Here is an 18,298-nt window from a genome sequence, read left to right on the forward strand (position 1 = left end):
TGCAGGGAGAACATTCCAGACACTGCAGCAGCCCGCATCTCGGCTTCCCTGTCCTGTCCCGGGGACACTCTCCAGCTCGGGTAGGCACCCAATTCCCTTAGATGGGCGGCAGGTTCGAGACCAGCTCCCGACTCGAGCCATGTCATCCCCAGGGTGGGGTCCAGTGGAGGCCAGCATGGGTGGGCTTGTGGGATCCTGTTTATTGTGGGAGGTAGGACTGTAGAGCAAGCAGGACCATTGCTCCCTGGGGGGTCTCAGGAGGGAGCCACAAGCCGCCTGGAGGGCCGTATCCGGTCAGTGATCCAGTCCACATAGTTAGCCACTCTGGTGTAGACACCTGGCTTGTTGAGCCTTCCACAGCCATCGCCCCAGCTGATGATGCCGTAGAGATAGGCCACGCCATCCTTGTCACAGACCAGGGGCCCACCCGAGTCACCCTGGACAGAGAGCAGGGTCACAACCCAGGCCCCACCCTGCCTGGCCTTCCCCAGGCCTCCTGGGCCGTCTGGTCCTGCCCACCCTGGGAAACGGCCAGGTCCCAGTTTCTGCATTGCGGGGCTGCCTGGTTGGCGCCGCAGGGCCCGAGGCCTGTCCGAGCCCTCCCCTGTGCGAGGCGCCCCTCCGCGTGCAGCACACCTGGCAGGCGTCCGACTTGCAGTCGAAGTAGCCAGCGCACAGCATGTTGGGGCTGATGTCGGCGCCGTACACCTCCGGGCTGCTACACTTGTGGTCGGCGACCAGGGGCACGAGTGCCTCCCGCAGGACGCTCGAGTGGCTGCTCGAGTCTGCGGACAGCAGGCTGTTTCAGGGAGGGCGGTGCCAGCCGGACCACGCCCACCGCCCTGCCTGGCCCGCTGCCCACTCACTCTCGTCCACATGTCCCCAGCCCGAGATCTGGCACTTGTGGCCCGCGGGGAAGGTGCTGCCCGGCTCCGGCAGGCAGATGGGCTGCACAAACTGTGAGCGCACAGCACAGCGCTCGCCCTTCTTCTTCAGCCGGATCAGGACTGGGCCGGGCAGGGGTCACAGGTCACAGGCCGGGGTCACAGGGCACAGGCCGGGGTCACAGGGCATGGACCCCTCCCCGCTGCTGCTCACCGAGGTCATGGTCGCTGGGATTGAACACGGAGTACAGTGGATATGGCACGTACTTCTCTATGGCAAACACCTGGGTCACGTCCGTGGTCTGGTTGAAAAAGTGCTGGCCCAGCACTACCGTGACGCTCTCCTGGGACGGGCTGCACGGGAGAGGGAGTGGCTGCTGACCCCACACGGTCTCTCCAGGACATCTGCACAGGGACCAGGCCCAGGGCTGCCCCTTACCCTCTCTGAACCTGGACACCTTGGTCAGCCCCCACCCCCACCCCAGGACCCTGTCCTCAACAGGCCTGGTCAGGTGGAGTGGCCGGCCTGTCTCCACATCTCCAAGCTACCCTCCTCCCCTGGGCATTGGCCTGGGCATTCCAGGAGCCCCAGCCTGGCTCAGTGGCAAGCCGGGGCCCTGCCACATCCCCACACTGCCCCAGCACAGGGCAAAGCTGAGTTGTAGCTGAGGCAGGACTTGCCCCAGGCTCGTGCCCCAGCTCTGGAGTGCGTGCTGGGGCCACGGAGGGGCTGGTCAGGGGCTCAGGCAGGCAGCACACCTGCTGGCGAAGCAGTGGGCGGCGGACACCACCCAGCAGGTGTGCACCAGGCTCCCAGAGCAGAAGCTGTTGCCAATGTAGACGGCTGCCAGCCAGGGGTGGGAGCCGGGTAAGGCGGATGAGCCGCCCACAATGCGCGGCCGCAGGAAGCTCCTCTTCTTGTGCCTGCGTCCACAGGTGGTCCGCGCAGCTGCCACTGGCTCAGCCAGCGGCACCAGGGCCTCCGACACCGGGGGCTGGATCCTGGCCAGCGTTTCTGAGGACCAGGGGCACTAGGTCAGGGCTTCATGGTCGTGGTGGGCGCACCACGTGTGGCCAGCGCTAAGGTCCTCTCTGCTCCCTAGCACCGGGGGGCTGGGCTCTGTGGCAGCCTGGGAGCCCTCAGCCCCTGGCCAAGGTAGCCAGAGTCTCCCCACCTCTCATCCCTCCCGCCCCAAGCCCTGGGGTGCAGGTGACGGCTGTTGGGTGAGGCTCTGCCTGCAGGGGCACCTGCTGGAGCCCACTCACGCTGCCCCCTGCATTTACAGCCCTGGGCAATGTGCGCCCAGAGGGGACTGAGTGACCGCGGTGCCAGTCGCGTCCTTCCGCGCACCGATGCAGGCCGGGAGGCGGCAGTACTCCCAGGATAGCAAGCTGTCCTTCACCACGTAGCACCAGGGGCGCTCATCCCTGTCCGGGTTCCTGGTGGACAGACGGGAGGACAGGACAGAGGCCATCGGAGTCCCTGAGCGAGAGGGTTCTCCAGGGGCTCCCGCTGCCCAGCCGCCACCCCCCCGGGGCAGCTTCCAGCTATCCGCCGCCGCTGACCGGCAGTATGCGTGGGGACCCAGACCGAGCAGGGCCGCCGTGGCCACCGAGTCCACGTGCAGCTCCTGGTAGAGCAGGTCGGAGTTCCAGGGCAGGCAGCTGAGGCCCGAGGTGGTCGTGTCGGCCACACCGCGGTAGCCAGTGCCGTTTCCCAGAAAGCAGTGCTGGGAAGGTACTGGAGGCCAGGGAGGGACAGGGCAGGCAGTGAGGAAGCCCCTCCCCGCCCCTCCCCGCCCCTCCCGCCCAGGCCCCGTCCCATCCCCACAGGCCCCGCCCAGTCTGACCCCTCCCCTCCACCGCACGCCCCGCCCCGCCGCGCGTCACTCACGGATGTTGCACAGACGCCCGGCATAGCCCGGTGGACAGGCGCACACGGTGGTCCCCGTGGCCACGATCAGGTGGCAGGTGCCCCCGTTCAGGCACGGGCTGCTCTGGCAAACTGGGGCAGGGCCGGAAGCTAGCCCGGGTCTGCGGAGGGAGCAGCCCAGGTCCACCCAGCCCCAGCGTGCAGGCCCCGGGCCGGCTGTACCTGTGTGGGGCGCGTCCTGGCACCGGGCCCCGCCGCCCCGGCAGTCGCACTGCTCCACGCGGCCCTGGCGCACGCGGGCCCAGCGCTCACCCAGCGGCAGGTACTCGTGGCGCGTCTCGTCAAAGCATCTTTCTGGGGACGGCAGCAGTCGCCCTGCTCAGCTGCACCCTCTGCGGACGATTCCTCCCCCCGAGTGGCCCCCAGGCCCTGGGCCCTGCTCACCTGTGCCACAGTCCGTGCCCGTGAAGGCCGAGGGGCAGGTGCAGTGGTAGGCGGCTGGGTCCTGGGAAGGGGCGCAGGAGCCGCCGTTGCGGCAAGGGCTGGAGGCGCAGGGGTCTGGGGCGGCTGGGGCAGCGGGAGGACTGAGGGTGAGGCCCCTCTCACCCCTGTCCAGCACCTGGGCACCCCAGGCTCTACCCCCTCTCCCTTTGCTCCACCCCTGCGGTGAGCCTGACATCACTACCTGGGGCTCCTTGGCACCTGCCGTGGCCACCGCAGCCCTGTAGGGTTCTGGGGTCCCGTGTTATGGATGCTGTGCCCTGAGCTGATGGCCCCACCCCTAACTGGCACTTTGACCCCTGGCACCCCCTCCCCAAACACATGGGTGGGCCTTGTGTCTCCTAGCTGGAGCTCAGGCTGCACACACACACACAGATACATACATTCATACACACACACACTCACACATGACCCCCCCACCTGCCCTGGCACCCACCTGGGCCCTCAGGACTGGGGGCCTCCACACAGTAGCCCCAAGCCCGGTCCCGGTCGTAGTTGTGGGTTGTGGCACACCTGCCGATGATGCCAGGGTCCCATGATGAGGGACCAGCATGGACCCCCATTCACAGTTCCAGGAGGGCCCTGCCCATCCAGACTTACCACTTCCTGTGGGCACCTCCTGCAGTTGTACACATGTGCAGCATGCGGCCGCCATAGCGGAAGGGGAACCTGCAGGGCTGGCCTGCCTCCGTGAGCACTGCGGGGGCATGGGGCAGCAAGCTGGGCTTCCACAGGTACCCCCTCTGCTGCCCCCGCACTCCACACTTGCCTTGCAGGACCCCCACCCACCTTGGGGTCCCACTGGCTCTGGAGCTCGAGTGGCCGGGATTGCCAGGGTCGCTGAGGTCATGGGGCTCACAGGGGTCTCAAGGGTCCTGGGGCTGCCAGGGCTGCCAGGGCTGTCCAGGGTCCCGGGTTCTGGGGTTTCCGTGTAATTCTAGGAGGGGATGTGGTACTCCTGGCACTCGGAGCACAGCCTGAGACCCCCTTCCCACCCTCCCTTGGGGACAGGATGGGGTTATATTCCCAAGATACCTCATGGCTGGACCCCGAATCTTATCTGGGCTGCACAGACCCTCAGAGGCCCCCTGCTTTTCCCACAAATATTGGAATGCAACCAAGGCCCAGGTGTGGGGGTCGTGGCAAGCCCAGGGCTCCCAGCTCACCCAGCAGGCCCTGCCAGCACTGTCCCAGGGACCCTGGCTGGGCACTGGCAGCCCTGGCCTGGCTGCAGGTTGGGGGAGGGGCCCAGCTCACCCTGCCGGCCTGTGGCTGGGACCCTCCAAGCAACAGAGGCAGCAGCAGGAGCAGCAGCAAGGACAGCCTGGGCGGAGGGTCAGGGCTGGGGACCCAGGCCCAGCACCCCATGGCTCCTCCTGGGCTGGCTTGAGGGGCGGCAGGAAGTGAGAGTCGGCAGGCGAGGGTCAAGGTCACCCAGCAATGATTAACCCCAGCTGCCGCCCAAGCCAGGCCCATGCGGGCAGAGCCAGGCCCCAAGTTCCCTGGACCCACACCTGCTGTCCCAGGCCACCTTAGCCCTGCTCCGGGCCGGCTGCCCGATGGGGCTCAGCCCACACTGACCCTGGACCTGACTCCTGGGTTCGCCTAGAAGCTTCTTCCGGGAAGACTTGTAGGGTGACGCAGTGGGTGGGGCCTGGTCCCCCCAGAGCTGGCTGTTTTCACCCATGAGTTCATCACCGTCAGTGTCCCAGCCTGCCCCAGGCCAGCACAGCCACAGCAGAAGTGGGGCTGGCCTCATTCCAGTGCCACATGGTGGCAGGGGTGGGCACCCATGTAGTCTTCCAGAGGGTCACCTCAAGGGAGCAGGGGCCCTGGGATGCCATGGTGGTCGGGTCGGCCTGAGCTACTGCCCTGTGGCACACCTGGGCCGGCCTGTAGGAGCCAACCCCAGGCAGAGCAGGGGATCAGCTGGGACATCGGAGAATCACCTGGGCTGGCTCCAGCCTGATGCCAGTGTCACCAAGAGTACAACTGGCCCGCCTGGCTTCCAGGGAGTGGCCTGCAGCCACGTCACTCTCTGCCCCCAAACCCAAGCTCCCCACGTGGGCACAGGATGCAGTGGGTGTTGGGCAAGGTGGTGCTGGGCACGGTGGGTGCTGGACACAATGGGTACTGGGCACAGTGGGTGCTGTGCAAGATGGATGATGGGCACAGTGGGTGCTAGGGGACTCTGGGCAATCTGCTGGAAGCTAGGCTCTGACTCACTGAGCAACACTGTGGCCCTGCCTGCTGGCTGAGCACACACACACACACACACCCTCTACACACACACAACACATCCTACACACACACACACACAACACACCCTACACACACACACACCCTCTACAACACACACATATAATACACCCTACACACACACACCCTACACACACACCCTACACACACACAAACACACCCTCTACATGCACACACACTACATACACACACCCAACACACCCTCTACACAACCCTCTACACACACAACACACCCTACACACACACCCTCTACACACACACACATATAATACACCTTACACACACCCTCTACACGCACACACCCCCTCCACACACATACAACACACCCTATACACACACCCCGTCCACACATACAACACACCCTATACACACACCCCCTACACACACACACACATACAACACACCCTACACACACACACACACCCTCCTCTGGCCCCTGGGTTCACTGCTGCCCTGAAGTCATAGCCATGCTGCATGCTGGCCAAGTCTTTCCAATCAGTGATTTTTAAAACTTAGTTATTTATTTAATTACTTAAAAGGCAGACAGAGCTCAGTCTTCTGTCCACTGGTCCACTCCCTGAACAGCCGCCACAGTCAGCTGTGGCCCGGGTCGCAGGCAGGAGCCTGGTGGTCCTTTCGGGGCTCCCACGTCCCAGGGCTGTCTTCTGTCCCCAGGTCCAGGAGCTGGGGCCTGACAGGCAACTGGACGCAGGACGCCACCATGCCACCCACTGCGACAGCCCTCAGCCTGGACCTGCTGGGCTGTGGGGGTCTCCCTGACGCCCCTCTTCAGGCCCTCTGAGGCCTGCGAGCACGTGAAGCCAGGCAGGAGCAGCCATGCAGCTGAGGCACAAGCCTTTGGCTTCCCCAGTTTCTTGGAGAGGATGGAGGGGCTGGCGAGGTGGGCAGATTGTGCTGGAACCAGTGTGGACAGCAGGCTCCAGCCTGCGGGGTGTGGCCTCCTGCTCCCCCTTATCTGCCCCACCCATGTCCTCCGGGGGCTGCATGGGGAGGTGGGCCGAGGCCAGTCCTTCATCCTCTCCTAGGTTGGCTCCCGGCACTCCCACGCCCCCCAGGGCGAACGTCCAGGGACCCACATGGCTGCCCCAAGGCTGGGCCCACGCACGTGTCCGCTGGTAGAGTCATGGCAGGGTGTGGGTGGTTCAGACGAAGGTGGCGTGATAGGCGCTGGCCTGGGGTTGGGCGGGCACCCCTGGGCTGGGGCTCCGAGGGATGCTGTTGACCGGTCCTGGGAATGCCCCTGCAGCTCCTGTCAGAGAAGAGAGATACCATCATTGCCTGACATGCCCAGGCCTGCCCATCCCCCAAACACCCACAGACCCCCAGGGAGGGGCCAGGACAGGGGGGAGGTGGGAGAAGCGCCCAGCTGCTGGGGTCCCTGCCCTAGTGCCATCTCATGCCTCCAAGGACTGGGGTGCTGACTTGGTCCCCACTAGAGGGCTCTAGGTGGTCAGGACCGTCACTGCAGGGCAGCAGGCAGGGGCAGCCCTGCTGCCTGGTAGGCTGGGGGGGGGGGGGGGATCTGCCTAGGGCCAGGAGCAAGGGGCAGCCTGGGCGCAGCCGGTTCCACCAGCATCCTCCACTTGGGCTCTTCGGCCTGGGCAGGCCCAGGGCTAGGTTCCCATCTTTGAGGTAGGCATGTCCCCCTGCTCTGAGACCCACGGAGGGTCTCCATCTCCCCAGAGGTGGCCTGGCCCCAGGCCAGCAGAGGTCATGCTGGAGAGCTGGCGGGAGTGCAGCGTCTCTGGGCCCAGGATGAGCCTCTGGGGGGGTCAGTGCCACCCACAGCACATGGAGTGACAAGACTGGAACCTGTCCACCCATCGGTCTCTGGTCACACAGTACACACTGTGACGGGGTCAGGGCAAGGCCTGTGGGGACCCACGGAGGGCTGTGTAGGCGGAGCGTCCTGTGAGGGGTCCGTCTGGCACTGCCTCAGGGCAGGGCCACAGTGGGTGCCAGACTGTGCCCTGACACCTCACAGCCCTGGTGTGAGGGGCCACCCGGGGCTCCCTCCTGTCCCCGTGTCACTGCAGGAGCCTGAGCCATCACTGCCCACCGGAAAGCTGTCGCCCCTAGTGGGCACCACCACAGAATTGCCTGGCCCTAGGGCCATGGCTCAGGGTCGAGCTCCACATGGCCACGTCCTGCCAGGGCCAGGGTCTAGGGCCAGCCTGGGCAAGGGGGTGGTGAGCCCCCCACAGCAGGAGCCTGGCCACCAGCACCTCAGCTGCAGGGCATGACCCCAGGTCCTGGTCAGCCTGGTGGGAGAGTGGTCCCTGGTGGCTGTGATCCCGGGCGGACCAAGCCTCCTGCCAGGGGCCTGAGATGGCCCCAAGGAGCCCACAGGAGGCACAGCCTGGTGGCTGAGCCCACCTGACACCCCAGCCCGCTGAGGGAAGTGGCCCCAGAATGTGAGACCCCAAAGGGGTCACCCCTCCGAATGAGAAAGACGACTTCTGGAGCAGAGCAAGGCCAGCTGGCGAGTTTATTGCTCCGGGGAAGAGGTGTAGGCATCTGCACCGGGGGCAGGGGCACGCCTGCAGGCAGAGACGTGGACATGCGTGGGCGGACATGGCCTTGGGCGCCCCTCCCCACCCAGGCCCGAGCTCCAGTGGACCCCTGCCCCCGGCCAGAGCAGCAGCGGTCCTTGAGAGGAGCACTCCCGGCGCCCAATGGACGCACCTGCTTCCGGCAGGCGCCTCACTCCCGGGACTGGCCCCACCTCCCCATCCTACGGCGGCTCAGGCAGTCAGGCGCCAAGCAGGGACGCCTTGCTGGGCGCAGTGGGAGCGGGTGCAGGCCCCAGGCCGTGTCTCTCTGTTGGGCTGGCAGGTGTGACTGCGGGCTGTGCTCCGAGCCGGCGCTCCGGTCGGAGGGGAGGCCAGCCAGGCCAGCAGCCCGGTGGCCAGGTCCGGGTGCAGCCTCAGAACGTGCAGGTACCTGGTTGCGCGGCTCCGGGGGCATCCGGGGGACTGGGGGGCGGCGGCAGCACCGTGCTGTTGGGGCTGCTGATGTCCCCCTCCCCGAGGAGCGTCAGCTCGGCCACCTGCTCGTCTTCCACGGTCTGGATGGCCGCGGCCCCCGCCTCACGGGGCGGCCTCCTCCAGAGGTGCGCAGGCGGCGCCGGGGGCCCGGCGGGGCTGGGGGCAGAGCCGGAGCTGCTGGCCGGGCTGCCGCTGGAGGCCGACTCCTCGCTGGGCGGGGACGCCTTCTCCGCGCCTCTCCTGTCCGCGGCCTTGGCCTTGGCGGGGCAGGGCAGGGGCAGGCGCAGGAACTCGGGCAGCACCAGGTCCTCCCTCCTCAGCAGCCCGCGCTGGTCCTCTGCTCGGTTGCTTTGGGCCTTGGAAATGAGCTCAAAAAACTCTGTGGAAGGACACCACGGGGCCACCGGTCAGCGACCTCCCGGGAGCCCCCACAACTCCGATCCCCACCCCAGCCTGGCGAGGTGCCCGGTGGGGCGCTGCGGTGCCTGGGACAGCTGGAAGAGGGAACCGCAGGTCTCGGGGTGCCCCGGGGCCCTCGCCCTTTCCTCCTGGGAGCTCAGATTTCCCCGGAGACGGGGGTCCCAAGGGGGGGCGGCTCTAGCATCGCCCCTGCACCAGCACTGGGGGGCGGGGAGCTGCCAGCGTGGAGGGGCGTGTTCTCACTTCTGTGGGGGTGGGGCACGGAGCCCTGCATTAAAACCCAGGCCACTGTGGCCGCTGGGCGGCCGAGGTGCTCTCAGCGTTCCTAGGCCCCCCAGGCGTCTCCCCTGGAGGCCCGGACCCCTGCCTCCCGCTGGCAAAGACTGCACAGACCGTGCGTTGGGGAGCAGGCCGGCTGACTGCTGGAGAGCCGGGGTGGGGCTGAGGCTAGAGCAGCACTCCACTTGGTGGGCCCGGGGCCCAGTCCCCTGCAGGCTGTGACGGTGGTCTAGCACCAAGAGGGCAATCACTCAAGAGCGTGCAAGGTTGAGGAAATCCACATACCCTCAGCTTCGTCCAAATTAATTTTCTGATTTTTTTTTTTCCCAATCTTTGCAATAGATTCTTCTCGCTTTGAAAGCCGGGGCTCCCTAGCATTTTTTCCATTGTCTCCTTTTACTTTAATAGAATTAGACTTGCCTAGCGCTCGCTCCTCTCCCTGCATCAGAAGGAAAGCCAGAGCTCTAATGTGTTCCACTCAAGACACACACCACACACGCACATGCCACTCACGCCCCATGCACGCACTTGAAACCGCAACTGTAGACAGAGCCAGGGAGAGATGGCAGGAGCGTGTGTGCCCTACGCCAAACACAGACCTCAAGGAACAGGCTCATAGGGGGCACTGGATTGCCAAGGGGGGGCATGGGGGGTGAGCTGCAGCTGAGGGGGGTGAGGGGTGAGCTGCAGCTGAGGGGGTGGGGGGTGAGCTGCAGCTGAGGGGGTGGGGGTGAGCTGCAGCTGAGGGGGTGGGGGGTGAGCTGCAGCTGAGGGGGTGGGGGTGAGCTGCAGCTGAGGGGGGTGAGGGGTGAGCTGCAGCTGAGGGGGTGGGGGGTGAGCTGCAGCTGAGGGGGTGGGGGTGAGCTGCAGCTGAGGGGGTGGGGGGTGAGCTGCACCTGAGGGGGGTGAGCTGCAGCTGAGGGGGTGGGGGGTGAGCTGCAGCTGAGGGGGTGGGGGTGAGCTGCAGCTGAGGGGGTGGGGGTGAGCTGCAGCTGAGGGGGTGGGGGGTGAGCTGCACCTGAGGGGGGTGAGCTGCAGCTGAGGGGGTGGGGGGTGAGCTGCAGCTGAGGGGGTGGGGGGTGAGCTGCAGCTGAGGGGGTGGGGGGTGAGCTGCAGCTGAGGGGGTGGGGGGTGAGCTGCAGCTGAGGGGGTGGGGGTGAGCTGCAGCTGAGGGGGTGGGGGTGAGCTGTACCTGAGGGGGGTGAGCTGCAGCTGAGGGGGTGGGGGTGAGCTGTACCTGAGGGGGGTGAGCTGCACCTGAGGGGGGTGAGCTGCAGCTGAGGGGGTGGGGGGTGAGCTGCAGCTGAGGGGGTGGGGGGTGAGCTGTACCTGAGGGGGGTTAGCTGCAGCTGAGGGGGTGGGGGGTGAGCTGTACCTGAGGGGGGTTAGCTGCAGCTGAGGGGGTGGGGGGTGAGCTGCACCTGAGGGGGTGGAGTCTCATTTGAGGCCGGCTATGGGTGGGCAGAGCCTGGGGCTGTGACAGTAGGGGATTACCGTAGAGGCGTGACTTCTGGAACTGGCAGTTAGAGCCAGGCTGGGTTTGCTCACAGCACCTCTGTGGTTTTCTGTGGATGTTGAACACAGGGAGGGAGATTTATTCGACAGGAAGTCACAGGGCAAGGCCACCTGCTATTACCCTCTGTTGGCACAGCAACATCCCAAGGGGTGCCTGCAGGTACAGGGGCTCCTCTGTCCCCCAACCAGACCCCCTCCAGAGCAGCAACGTTCAAGCCCCAGCCTGCGGTGTACACTTTCCTCAGAATATTTCTAACACCCCAATGCTGACAGCCGCCAAGCTGGAATGGGGCTTGGCACCCAGCTCTTACAGACATGGGGCCCACAGCCGTGGGTTGACTAACAGGCTGCAGCTTAACCCAGAGAAGGGGGCAGAGCACATGGGAACCCTGCCCCTCCTCACGTGGGAGCCCCGGGTCGCATGCAGCCTGTTGCCCACCATCCCCCCGCAGCAGTGCCTGTGCCAATGCTGGCCAGTGTGATGAAGTGCCAATGGGCAACCACACCCTCCACGGGCACTGCTGCCCCGGGCCGGCATTCTGTCCACAGCCACCTGCATCTCTGGGCGCCTGCACACCTGCCACGGGTCAGTGAAGAGCCTGGAAGTTTTCTGCCCTTTGTGATCCCGCCTTGATGGCTTGGCTGGGGGCTGTGTGGATTCCAGGCCTGACACCCAGCAGGACACCTGGCAGGTCACGTAGGCAGACCACTCCTCAGGAAGGAGGTACCTGGTGTTTGATAAGATCCACCGCCCTATAGCTCATCGATTTGTACTTTTTGAAAGTTGCTAGTTTCAAACCCACCAATAGAAGCCTGCTAGATCATGACTGTATAATTAATAGCCTGAAATGTATAAAAACTGGGGAGCTTGGGCTCTCGGGGGTCTTTCTTTTTTCTCTCGGGCTCTCTCTCTGGCTTGCGGGCTTGCTGTTTGCTAGCCCTGCGGATCCTGCAGCGGCTGCCCCTCCCCCGCCCGGCCATGCTGGGCTGGGGGAGGGGCTGGGAGACCTAGGTTAGTTCGAATAAACCACTTTTAATGCCTTAGGACCGGCTTCAGACTTGATGATTATCTGGGGATTTCAGAAACCGGCACAACACCAGCACTCCTGGAATCTGGAGGGAGGGGCTGAGCATACCACCCATGGCTGCACCCCAGCTCACCCTCCTGCCACCGACATGGGCAGACACTTGCTGTGGTGAAGCCCCTCCTCCCTAAGTGCCCTTGGCCGTCGCCAGGGTGGCTGCTCAGATCTGTCCAGAGCTGCTCCAGGCAGGCCGGCCTCACCTAGGCTCACCATGCTGGTTGCCTCATGGCAATGCCCAGGAGGGCTGTGTTCAGGAGGACCTGCCAGCCACAGGGGCCACCTGGCTTATTGCTGCCACCTGCCTTCCTGGTGACACACCAGGGTGAGTCCTGAAGCAGGTGGCCCCAGCCCTGTGCAGTGAGGCACACACCTCACCTCACCTGCCACGCTCTGCCCACGCACCCCATGTCTGGCCCTGAGATCCCCCACGCCCAGGCACCCCGTGTCCGGGCTGGGATCCCCCACGCCCACGCACCCCGTGTCCGGGCTGGGATCCCCCACGCCCACGCACCCCGTGTCCGGGCTGGGATCCCCCATGTCCAGCGCCATGTCCTCTCTTCTCACGAGAAGTCTCCCTCATGAGCTCCTTGCCCAGGGTAGACGCATGCCCTGCTCGGGAGATGCAGCCCTCCATGTGGCCTGAGGTCCCAGTCCCCCCCTTCAGCAGGGTATAGCCACAGCCTCCAAGGAGGGCTCCTTCTGGCACTTTGTGTGGGTGTGCACAGCAGAGGGCAGCTCGCTGTGTCCCCCCGTGAAGGGCCTATCTCCACTGTGGGTAGGGCCGCAGGTCCCCAGCTCCCTCACCTCTGCCTCTTGGGGGGCCCCTCTCCTCCAGGATGACCCGCTGACCGTCCAGACTCGAGATGGGGGCACCGAGGTCAAGGGGTTCCTTCTCTCCACTCTGGAGGAGACAGTGCATCAGTCACCCTGCAGAGAACTTTCTGGAATAGTCAGCTGGCCACAGGCTCAGGGGCCTACCCAGGCTCCGCAGTGAAGGGGCCACCCACAGGAGCACTGCTGCCTCCCAGTCACCCTGCAGGACAGGCGGCTGAGTTCCGCACAGGCAGTGCCCCTGTGGTCAGAATGGGGTCCTGGAACAAGGCCCCCAAGTCCAGGGAGGGGTCCGGCCCTTGTACCAGGAAAAGCCACCTCTTCCACCAGCATGGCACAGGGCGTCTCCACAGCGGCAGCGCTGGGCCCCACCTGGCAGACAGCCCCTCTGCACAGGAGGGAAACTGAGGCAGAGCAGCGGGGCATGCTGGTGCACACCCGAGCCTCGGAGCTGTGTCTATGGACTCGAGAGCCCGCCTTGGTTACCTCTTAGCTGCAACCCCGCTTGGTTACCTCTTGGCCGCAGGCCAGCCGCCACAGCACCACAGCGGGGTCTGTAAAGGCCCTGGGGGCGATGCGGCCCCATAGTGTCCACCTGCCTCCCGCAAGGGCGTTCTGGGTCCTCCTCCATCTCCCTGGCACTAGGCGGGGTGCAGTGGCCATGAGCGGCCTGTCACAGGCCTCCCGGGCCAGGAGAGGGGCATCCGGCATCTGCGCACGGAGGACACCCACCAGCCGCACGAGCAGACCGCCCAGGTCCAGGCCGTACTTGGCCACCACGGGCCGCAGCACCTCCGTGACGGGCTTCGTGGGCTTGGCCTTCAGTCCCACAGACCGGTTAATGGGCACGAGATCTAGCCTGGGGACACGGAGACACGCATGAGCACCCTGCCCTCTGCCTGCAGGGGACTCCGGAGGCAGGGCAAACCCACCAGGTCCTGCCGGGCCACAGCTCTCACCGGAACAAAGTACGCTTCTCCAGGCGCAGGTTGCGCGATTCCAGAACACTGCTGTCCTGGTGCAGCACCAATGGCTTCAGAGACAAGGGAGGGAGAGAGGGGGAGAGAGAGGGAGAGAGGGGGAGAGAGAGGGAGAGACAGGGAGAGAAAGGGGGATAGAGAGAGGGGGGGGAGAGAGGGAGAGAGAGGGGGAGAGAGAGGGAGAGAGGGGGAGAGAGAGGGAGAGAGGGGAAGAGAGAGGAGGGGAGAGAGACGGGGAGAGAGGGGGAGAGAGAGGGGGGGAGAGAGGGGGAGAGGGGGAGAGAGAGGGGGAGAGAGGGGGGGAGAGAGAGGGGGAGAGAGAGGGAGAGAGGGGGAGAGAGGGGGAGAGAGAGGGGGGGAGAGAGGGGGAGAGAGAGGGGGAGAGAGAGGGGGGGGAGAGAGAGGGGGAGAGAGAGGGAGAGAGGGGGAGAGAGGGGGAGAGAGGGGGGGAGAGAGGGGGAGAGAGAGAGGGGGAGGGGGGGGAGAGAGAGGGGGAGAGAGAGGGAGAGAGAGGGGGGGAGAGGGGGAGTTGGAATCCCAGTGGGAGCCACGGCTGCCCCTCCCTAAACCCATCGCTGGGCACCAAGGGGTGGGGACAGGGTGGTACCTTGTCACCGCCCACTAGGAAGAGGTCCACAGCCGCGCCATTAATGCCATGTTGCTCACAGAGGCCGGCTAGGACCTCCTTGATGGAGAAGCCGGAGCGGACGGCCAGCATGCAGGATGAGCCATCTGGGAGTTGGACACAGCACTGCTTGGCAGCTTTGTCCCTCTCGGGGGCCAGGGTCCTACAGGCTTCCGGCTGGGCACAGGGAAACAGGGCAGATGCTGGGGTTACAGGCAGCTGGCCCTGGCATGCCTGTCCAACAGAAATCCCCGCAGCTCACACGTGTGAGGCCTAGGCTCCACACACATGGCACCCCGGAGGCCAGCGGGCTCCTCCTCAGCTGCCAGCCCAGCCCCGTCCCAGGGTTAGGCCCAAGTTCACAATCAGCAGCACTTCCTGTGTGACCAAGCGAGGGGAGTGTGACAGTGACCCTGGGCTGTCAGGTGCCCTCCACAGACAGGACAGCCGTGGGTAGGGTGGGGAGACAGTGCCAGCTCCGCTCCGGGACTGCAGCAGTAAGGGTCCAAGATGAAACCCAGGGGTCCCAGCAGGACAGGGTGGCAGCGACTCACCAGGTCCAGGCTGCCTGCGGAGGAGACGGAGCCCTGGGACTCGCGGCGGTGCAGGCCTCCATTGGCGTGTGGGGTGTCTGGAGGGCACACAGCGCTCAGCCCCGCAGAGGTGGCATACAGTCCCACGAGCCCCTGGAGACCCTCAGAAGAGGCTCTGCCCAGCTCCCCCGGCCTCCACCTGACTTACTGAAGATGCCTCCAGAGGTGGGCGGCGGGGCAGGGGGTGCACAGACTACGAGGGAACATGCACACCCCAGGAGAGAACACGCACACACCTTCTCACACGCAGCCGCGAGGAGACACGCACACACACCTTCTCACACGCAGCCGCAAGGACACATGCACATGCTCACACATGCACAGGCCCACGCACCGAGGGGGCGCTCACTGGGATCTCTCTTCTTCTGGGACCGGGCAGCACTGCGATTCTTTGACCAGGAGAAGAACGCGGCCCGGCGCCTCCGCTCGCTGTCCTCAGCCCCCAGCTCCTCGTTCAGGGACCTCCCCGACTTGGGCTTCCCACTCAGCTGCCACAGAACAGAACCCTGGCTCACCGCAGGCCAGGGCGCCCCAACAGCACACCCCGCGCCTGGGAGCAGCCCCCCGTGGCTCAGCGACAGCCTGGAGGCCAGGGAACGTGGCCGCACCTTCTTCGGCGTGGACACGTTGGAGTGGTCGGAGCTCACACTGTGCTTGGAGACGGGGCTGCCCGGGACCTGCTGCGCGTCTGGGAGCCCACGGCCCTCCACCTCCGCCAGGACGCACTCCTGGTACAGCTGTGACTTCAAGAAGCGTGTGTAGCTGTCGAACTTCATCAGGTTGAAAATCTGCAGGAAGTGCAGTCACTGGCACGGCGGCCACGCGCGCCCCGGCAGCGGCCCTGCTCTGCACTGTGGCTGCTACTGGCTCATTCCACACACCAGCTGCTCGGGCAGTGTTGGACAGCCAGGGGACTCACCTGCAACAAAGGCCAGCGGGGCGGGGCTGGGCTGTCCACAGCTGCATGCCCAAGGCATGGTCTGTGCCCCCAAATTCACACACACACACAAAGAGGCTTCCAGAAAGTTCATGGAAGTCAGAGTGAAAGACACCACATGTCTACCCTCCTGTTGGCGGGTGTGGGTGGGGGTTGGGTTGGGGCAAGCAGTACATCGCCGCTGGGAGACACACAAGTGTGGCGAGCACAGGGGCCAGCCTTGGCTGGGGTCCCCTCTCTGAGCTCCCTGGGGTTCCCAGGACATGGGAGTCTCACCTGCAGCTGCTGCTCCTTGAACATGTCTGGGTGCGGGGCACTCAGTATATCTGCTGCCAGCTGGGCCTGGCTGTCAATGTTAACCGGGGTGGCTGCCTTGCTGCCCAGGAAGCGGCTGAAAATCTCCTGGGCCCTAGAGGAGAGCTGAGGGCGACAGTGTCTGAGCAGACGCGACCAAGGGCGCAGCTTCCCCCAAACCCTGCTCCCTGGCAACGGCTCCCCCAGAGCGCACCCTCCCCCGGGGCCGACGACATCACGTGACTAAACCACCCAAGGACAAGGCAGTAAGACCTTCCTAGGCTTGAGCGGGCTCCTCCACAAACAGCAGATCAGCGGCCCTGGGCTCCAGTGAGCCCCATGTGGGGCCTGGGGGCAGCAGCCAGCTGCTGCACCCATAGGAAGTGCTGCCTCGCCCACTGGGTCAGGCCCCGCCCACCGGGCTCCCCTCCAGGCACCTTCCTCTGGACTTGAACTGGGCTATGGCCTGCCTGCGCTGACGGCCTTTGCACAGACGAAATACCATGTCTATTTAAACCCTCGGTCTGGGAGGCGGCTTCTCCAGGACCCATGTCCACGGGTGCCCTGGCACTGGGGCTCACCTCCCGCTGGTCATGCGCGGGCACATGGCTGAAGCCCTCGCAGGCCTGCCAGAACAGGATGTTCTCCTCGCTGAACTCCTTCCTTAGGAAGTCCTGGGAAAAAACACCCGACCCGGGAAGAGGTGAGGGCCAGAGCAGGCCTCTGGAGCCATGGGGCAGTCCAACACCCCAGGGGCCATCAACCCAGCCCAGCACCCCGGGGCCCCAGCCCGGTCCAGCACCCCAGGGCCCCCAAGCCACACCCACACCGGCTCAGAGCCCGCCCGGCCTCACGGCCCCTGCCCACTCACCGAGAAGTAGCGGACACCGAGGGGGTCCTGCAGCAGACGCTCGAAGGACACGGCCCAGCTGGCAACCCTGCGCTCCCGCAGCCGCCGGCAGCTCTGCACGCTGGGCAGGCTGCCATTGCTGGGCAGGCTCGTGTTGCTGACACAGTCCTTCAGGTCGGCGCTGGTCAGCTCTGCGGGCAGACAGACCCACGTGCTGCCCAGGGCGTCTGCTGGGCCCACACGACGCCCGCTAGCTCAAGCCCTGGATCCTGGACTCACACTCCACATTCTCCCATGAACACACCCATACACGCAGGATGGCCACCTGCTTTCAGACACTTGGCCTTCAATGAGAACTGACACGGCCCAGCCTCCCACCGGACACTGGTCCCAAAGGTCCAGGGCTGGGCAGGGCTCCAGGCTGACATCATGGCCTCTCTGCAGACACGGGGAGCAGGGGCCAAGGCCTGGGAGCCCAGGGAGCCTCTCTGCAGCCTCAAGCTCAGCTGGGCCAACATGGCTGCCCACAGCCCCACAGATGGACAGCCCGCAACCAAGAACACGAATGGCCACGCAAAGGGGAACAATGAGATGGGCTGGAGAAGACAGTCCAGGGGCTCCCGGGACCTGCAGAGGGGAGCCCGGGACCTGCAGAGGGGCTCCCAGGACCTGCAGAGGGGCTCCCAGGACCTGCAGAGGGGAGCCCGGGACCTGCAAAGGGGCTCCCAGGACCTGCAGAGGGGAGCCCGGGACCTGCAGAGGGGAGCCCGGGACCTGCAGAGGGGAGCCCGGGACCTGCAGAGGGGAGCCAGCCTCAGCTGCAGGGCATGGCGAGAGGCGGGCGCCTCTGGGCCTGCAGACTGGCACTGTGCCCCCTACACGAGTGCCTGCTCACCCACACACCTGTACATGCACACTTCCACATGTCCCCTGCACACACATGATGACTCACACACAATACCACAATCTCCCGCGCACACACATGCCTGTACATGCACACATGCCAACATGGCCCTACACAAAAAAGAGGTCGCACACACCTCTGTGTGTGCACACACGACCCCACGTGCCACGCTCTCTGGGCAGCTCTTTCCACCTGACATGTTTGCTTGCAGCCCCACGGCAGGAACTCTAAGACACACACACACACACACACACACACACACACACGGACAGTTCCCAGCACCCTATCCCGCCCTGGCTCGGGGGAGCCACGCAGGCAGAGAGCCAAACATGAAGATGGACAGAGCAGACGGCAGCAGCCCAAGGCCGTGGCAGCTTCGCCTCCTCCCACAGGGCTAAGCAGGGCAAGGAACAGGGCTGGGCCCGCCAGACATCCCGAACACAGCAGGCCCCGTCCAGGG

General features: G+C 65.3%; 3 protein-coding genes across 3 annotated transcripts in view; all 3 read right to left on the bottom strand.

Moving 5' to 3' along the window:
* HTT (huntingtin) overlaps positions 1-18,298 on the bottom strand; it is a 358,005-nt gene that overhangs the window by 138,874 nt on the left and 200,833 nt on the right. The window lies entirely within an intron of this gene.
* On the bottom strand, positions 229-3,980 carry HGFAC (HGF activator). Its single transcript, XM_058670328.1, has 11 exons — positions 3,859-3,980; positions 3,695-3,771; positions 3,202-3,324; positions 2,779-3,111; positions 2,451-2,625; positions 2,236-2,324; positions 1,644-1,899; positions 1,099-1,238; positions 867-1,007; positions 637-785; positions 229-437 (listed from the first exon to the last, which is right to left on the bottom strand). Exons 1-11 carry the CDS (start codon positions 3,900-3,902, stop codon positions 255-257), a joined length of 1,710 nt encoding a protein of 569 aa, XP_058526311.1. The 5' UTR covers positions 3,903-3,980; the 3' UTR covers positions 229-254.
* Positions 8,761-18,298, bottom strand: part of RGS12 (regulator of G protein signaling 12) — a 68,975-nt gene continuing 59,437 nt past the window's right edge. Inside the window, exons 5-16 of the mRNA XM_058670322.1 lie at positions 16,956-17,125; positions 16,666-16,758; positions 16,067-16,210; positions 15,462-15,641; positions 15,188-15,341; positions 14,815-14,891; positions 14,243-14,437; positions 13,615-13,688; positions 13,388-13,514; positions 12,629-12,725; positions 10,719-10,789; positions 8,761-8,904 (exon numbers count right to left, since the gene is read on the bottom strand). Of these exons, the coding sequence (XP_058526305.1) occupies positions 8,842-8,904; positions 10,719-10,789; positions 12,629-12,725; positions 13,388-13,514; positions 13,615-13,688; positions 14,243-14,437; positions 14,815-14,891; positions 15,188-15,341; positions 15,462-15,641; positions 16,067-16,210; positions 16,666-16,758; positions 16,956-17,125 (1,445 nt within the window). The 3' untranslated portion in view covers positions 8,761-8,841. The remainder of the gene's footprint in view (positions 8,905-10,718; positions 10,790-12,628; positions 12,726-13,387; positions 13,515-13,614; positions 13,689-14,242; positions 14,438-14,814; positions 14,892-15,187; positions 15,342-15,461; positions 15,642-16,066; positions 16,211-16,665; positions 16,759-16,955; positions 17,126-18,298) is intronic.

This window comes from Ochotona princeps, chromosome 11 (genome assembly GCF_030435755.1).
Source record: "Ochotona princeps isolate mOchPri1 chromosome 11, mOchPri1.hap1, whole genome shotgun sequence".
Taxonomy (NCBI): Eukaryota; Metazoa; Chordata; class Mammalia; order Lagomorpha; family Ochotonidae; genus Ochotona; species Ochotona princeps.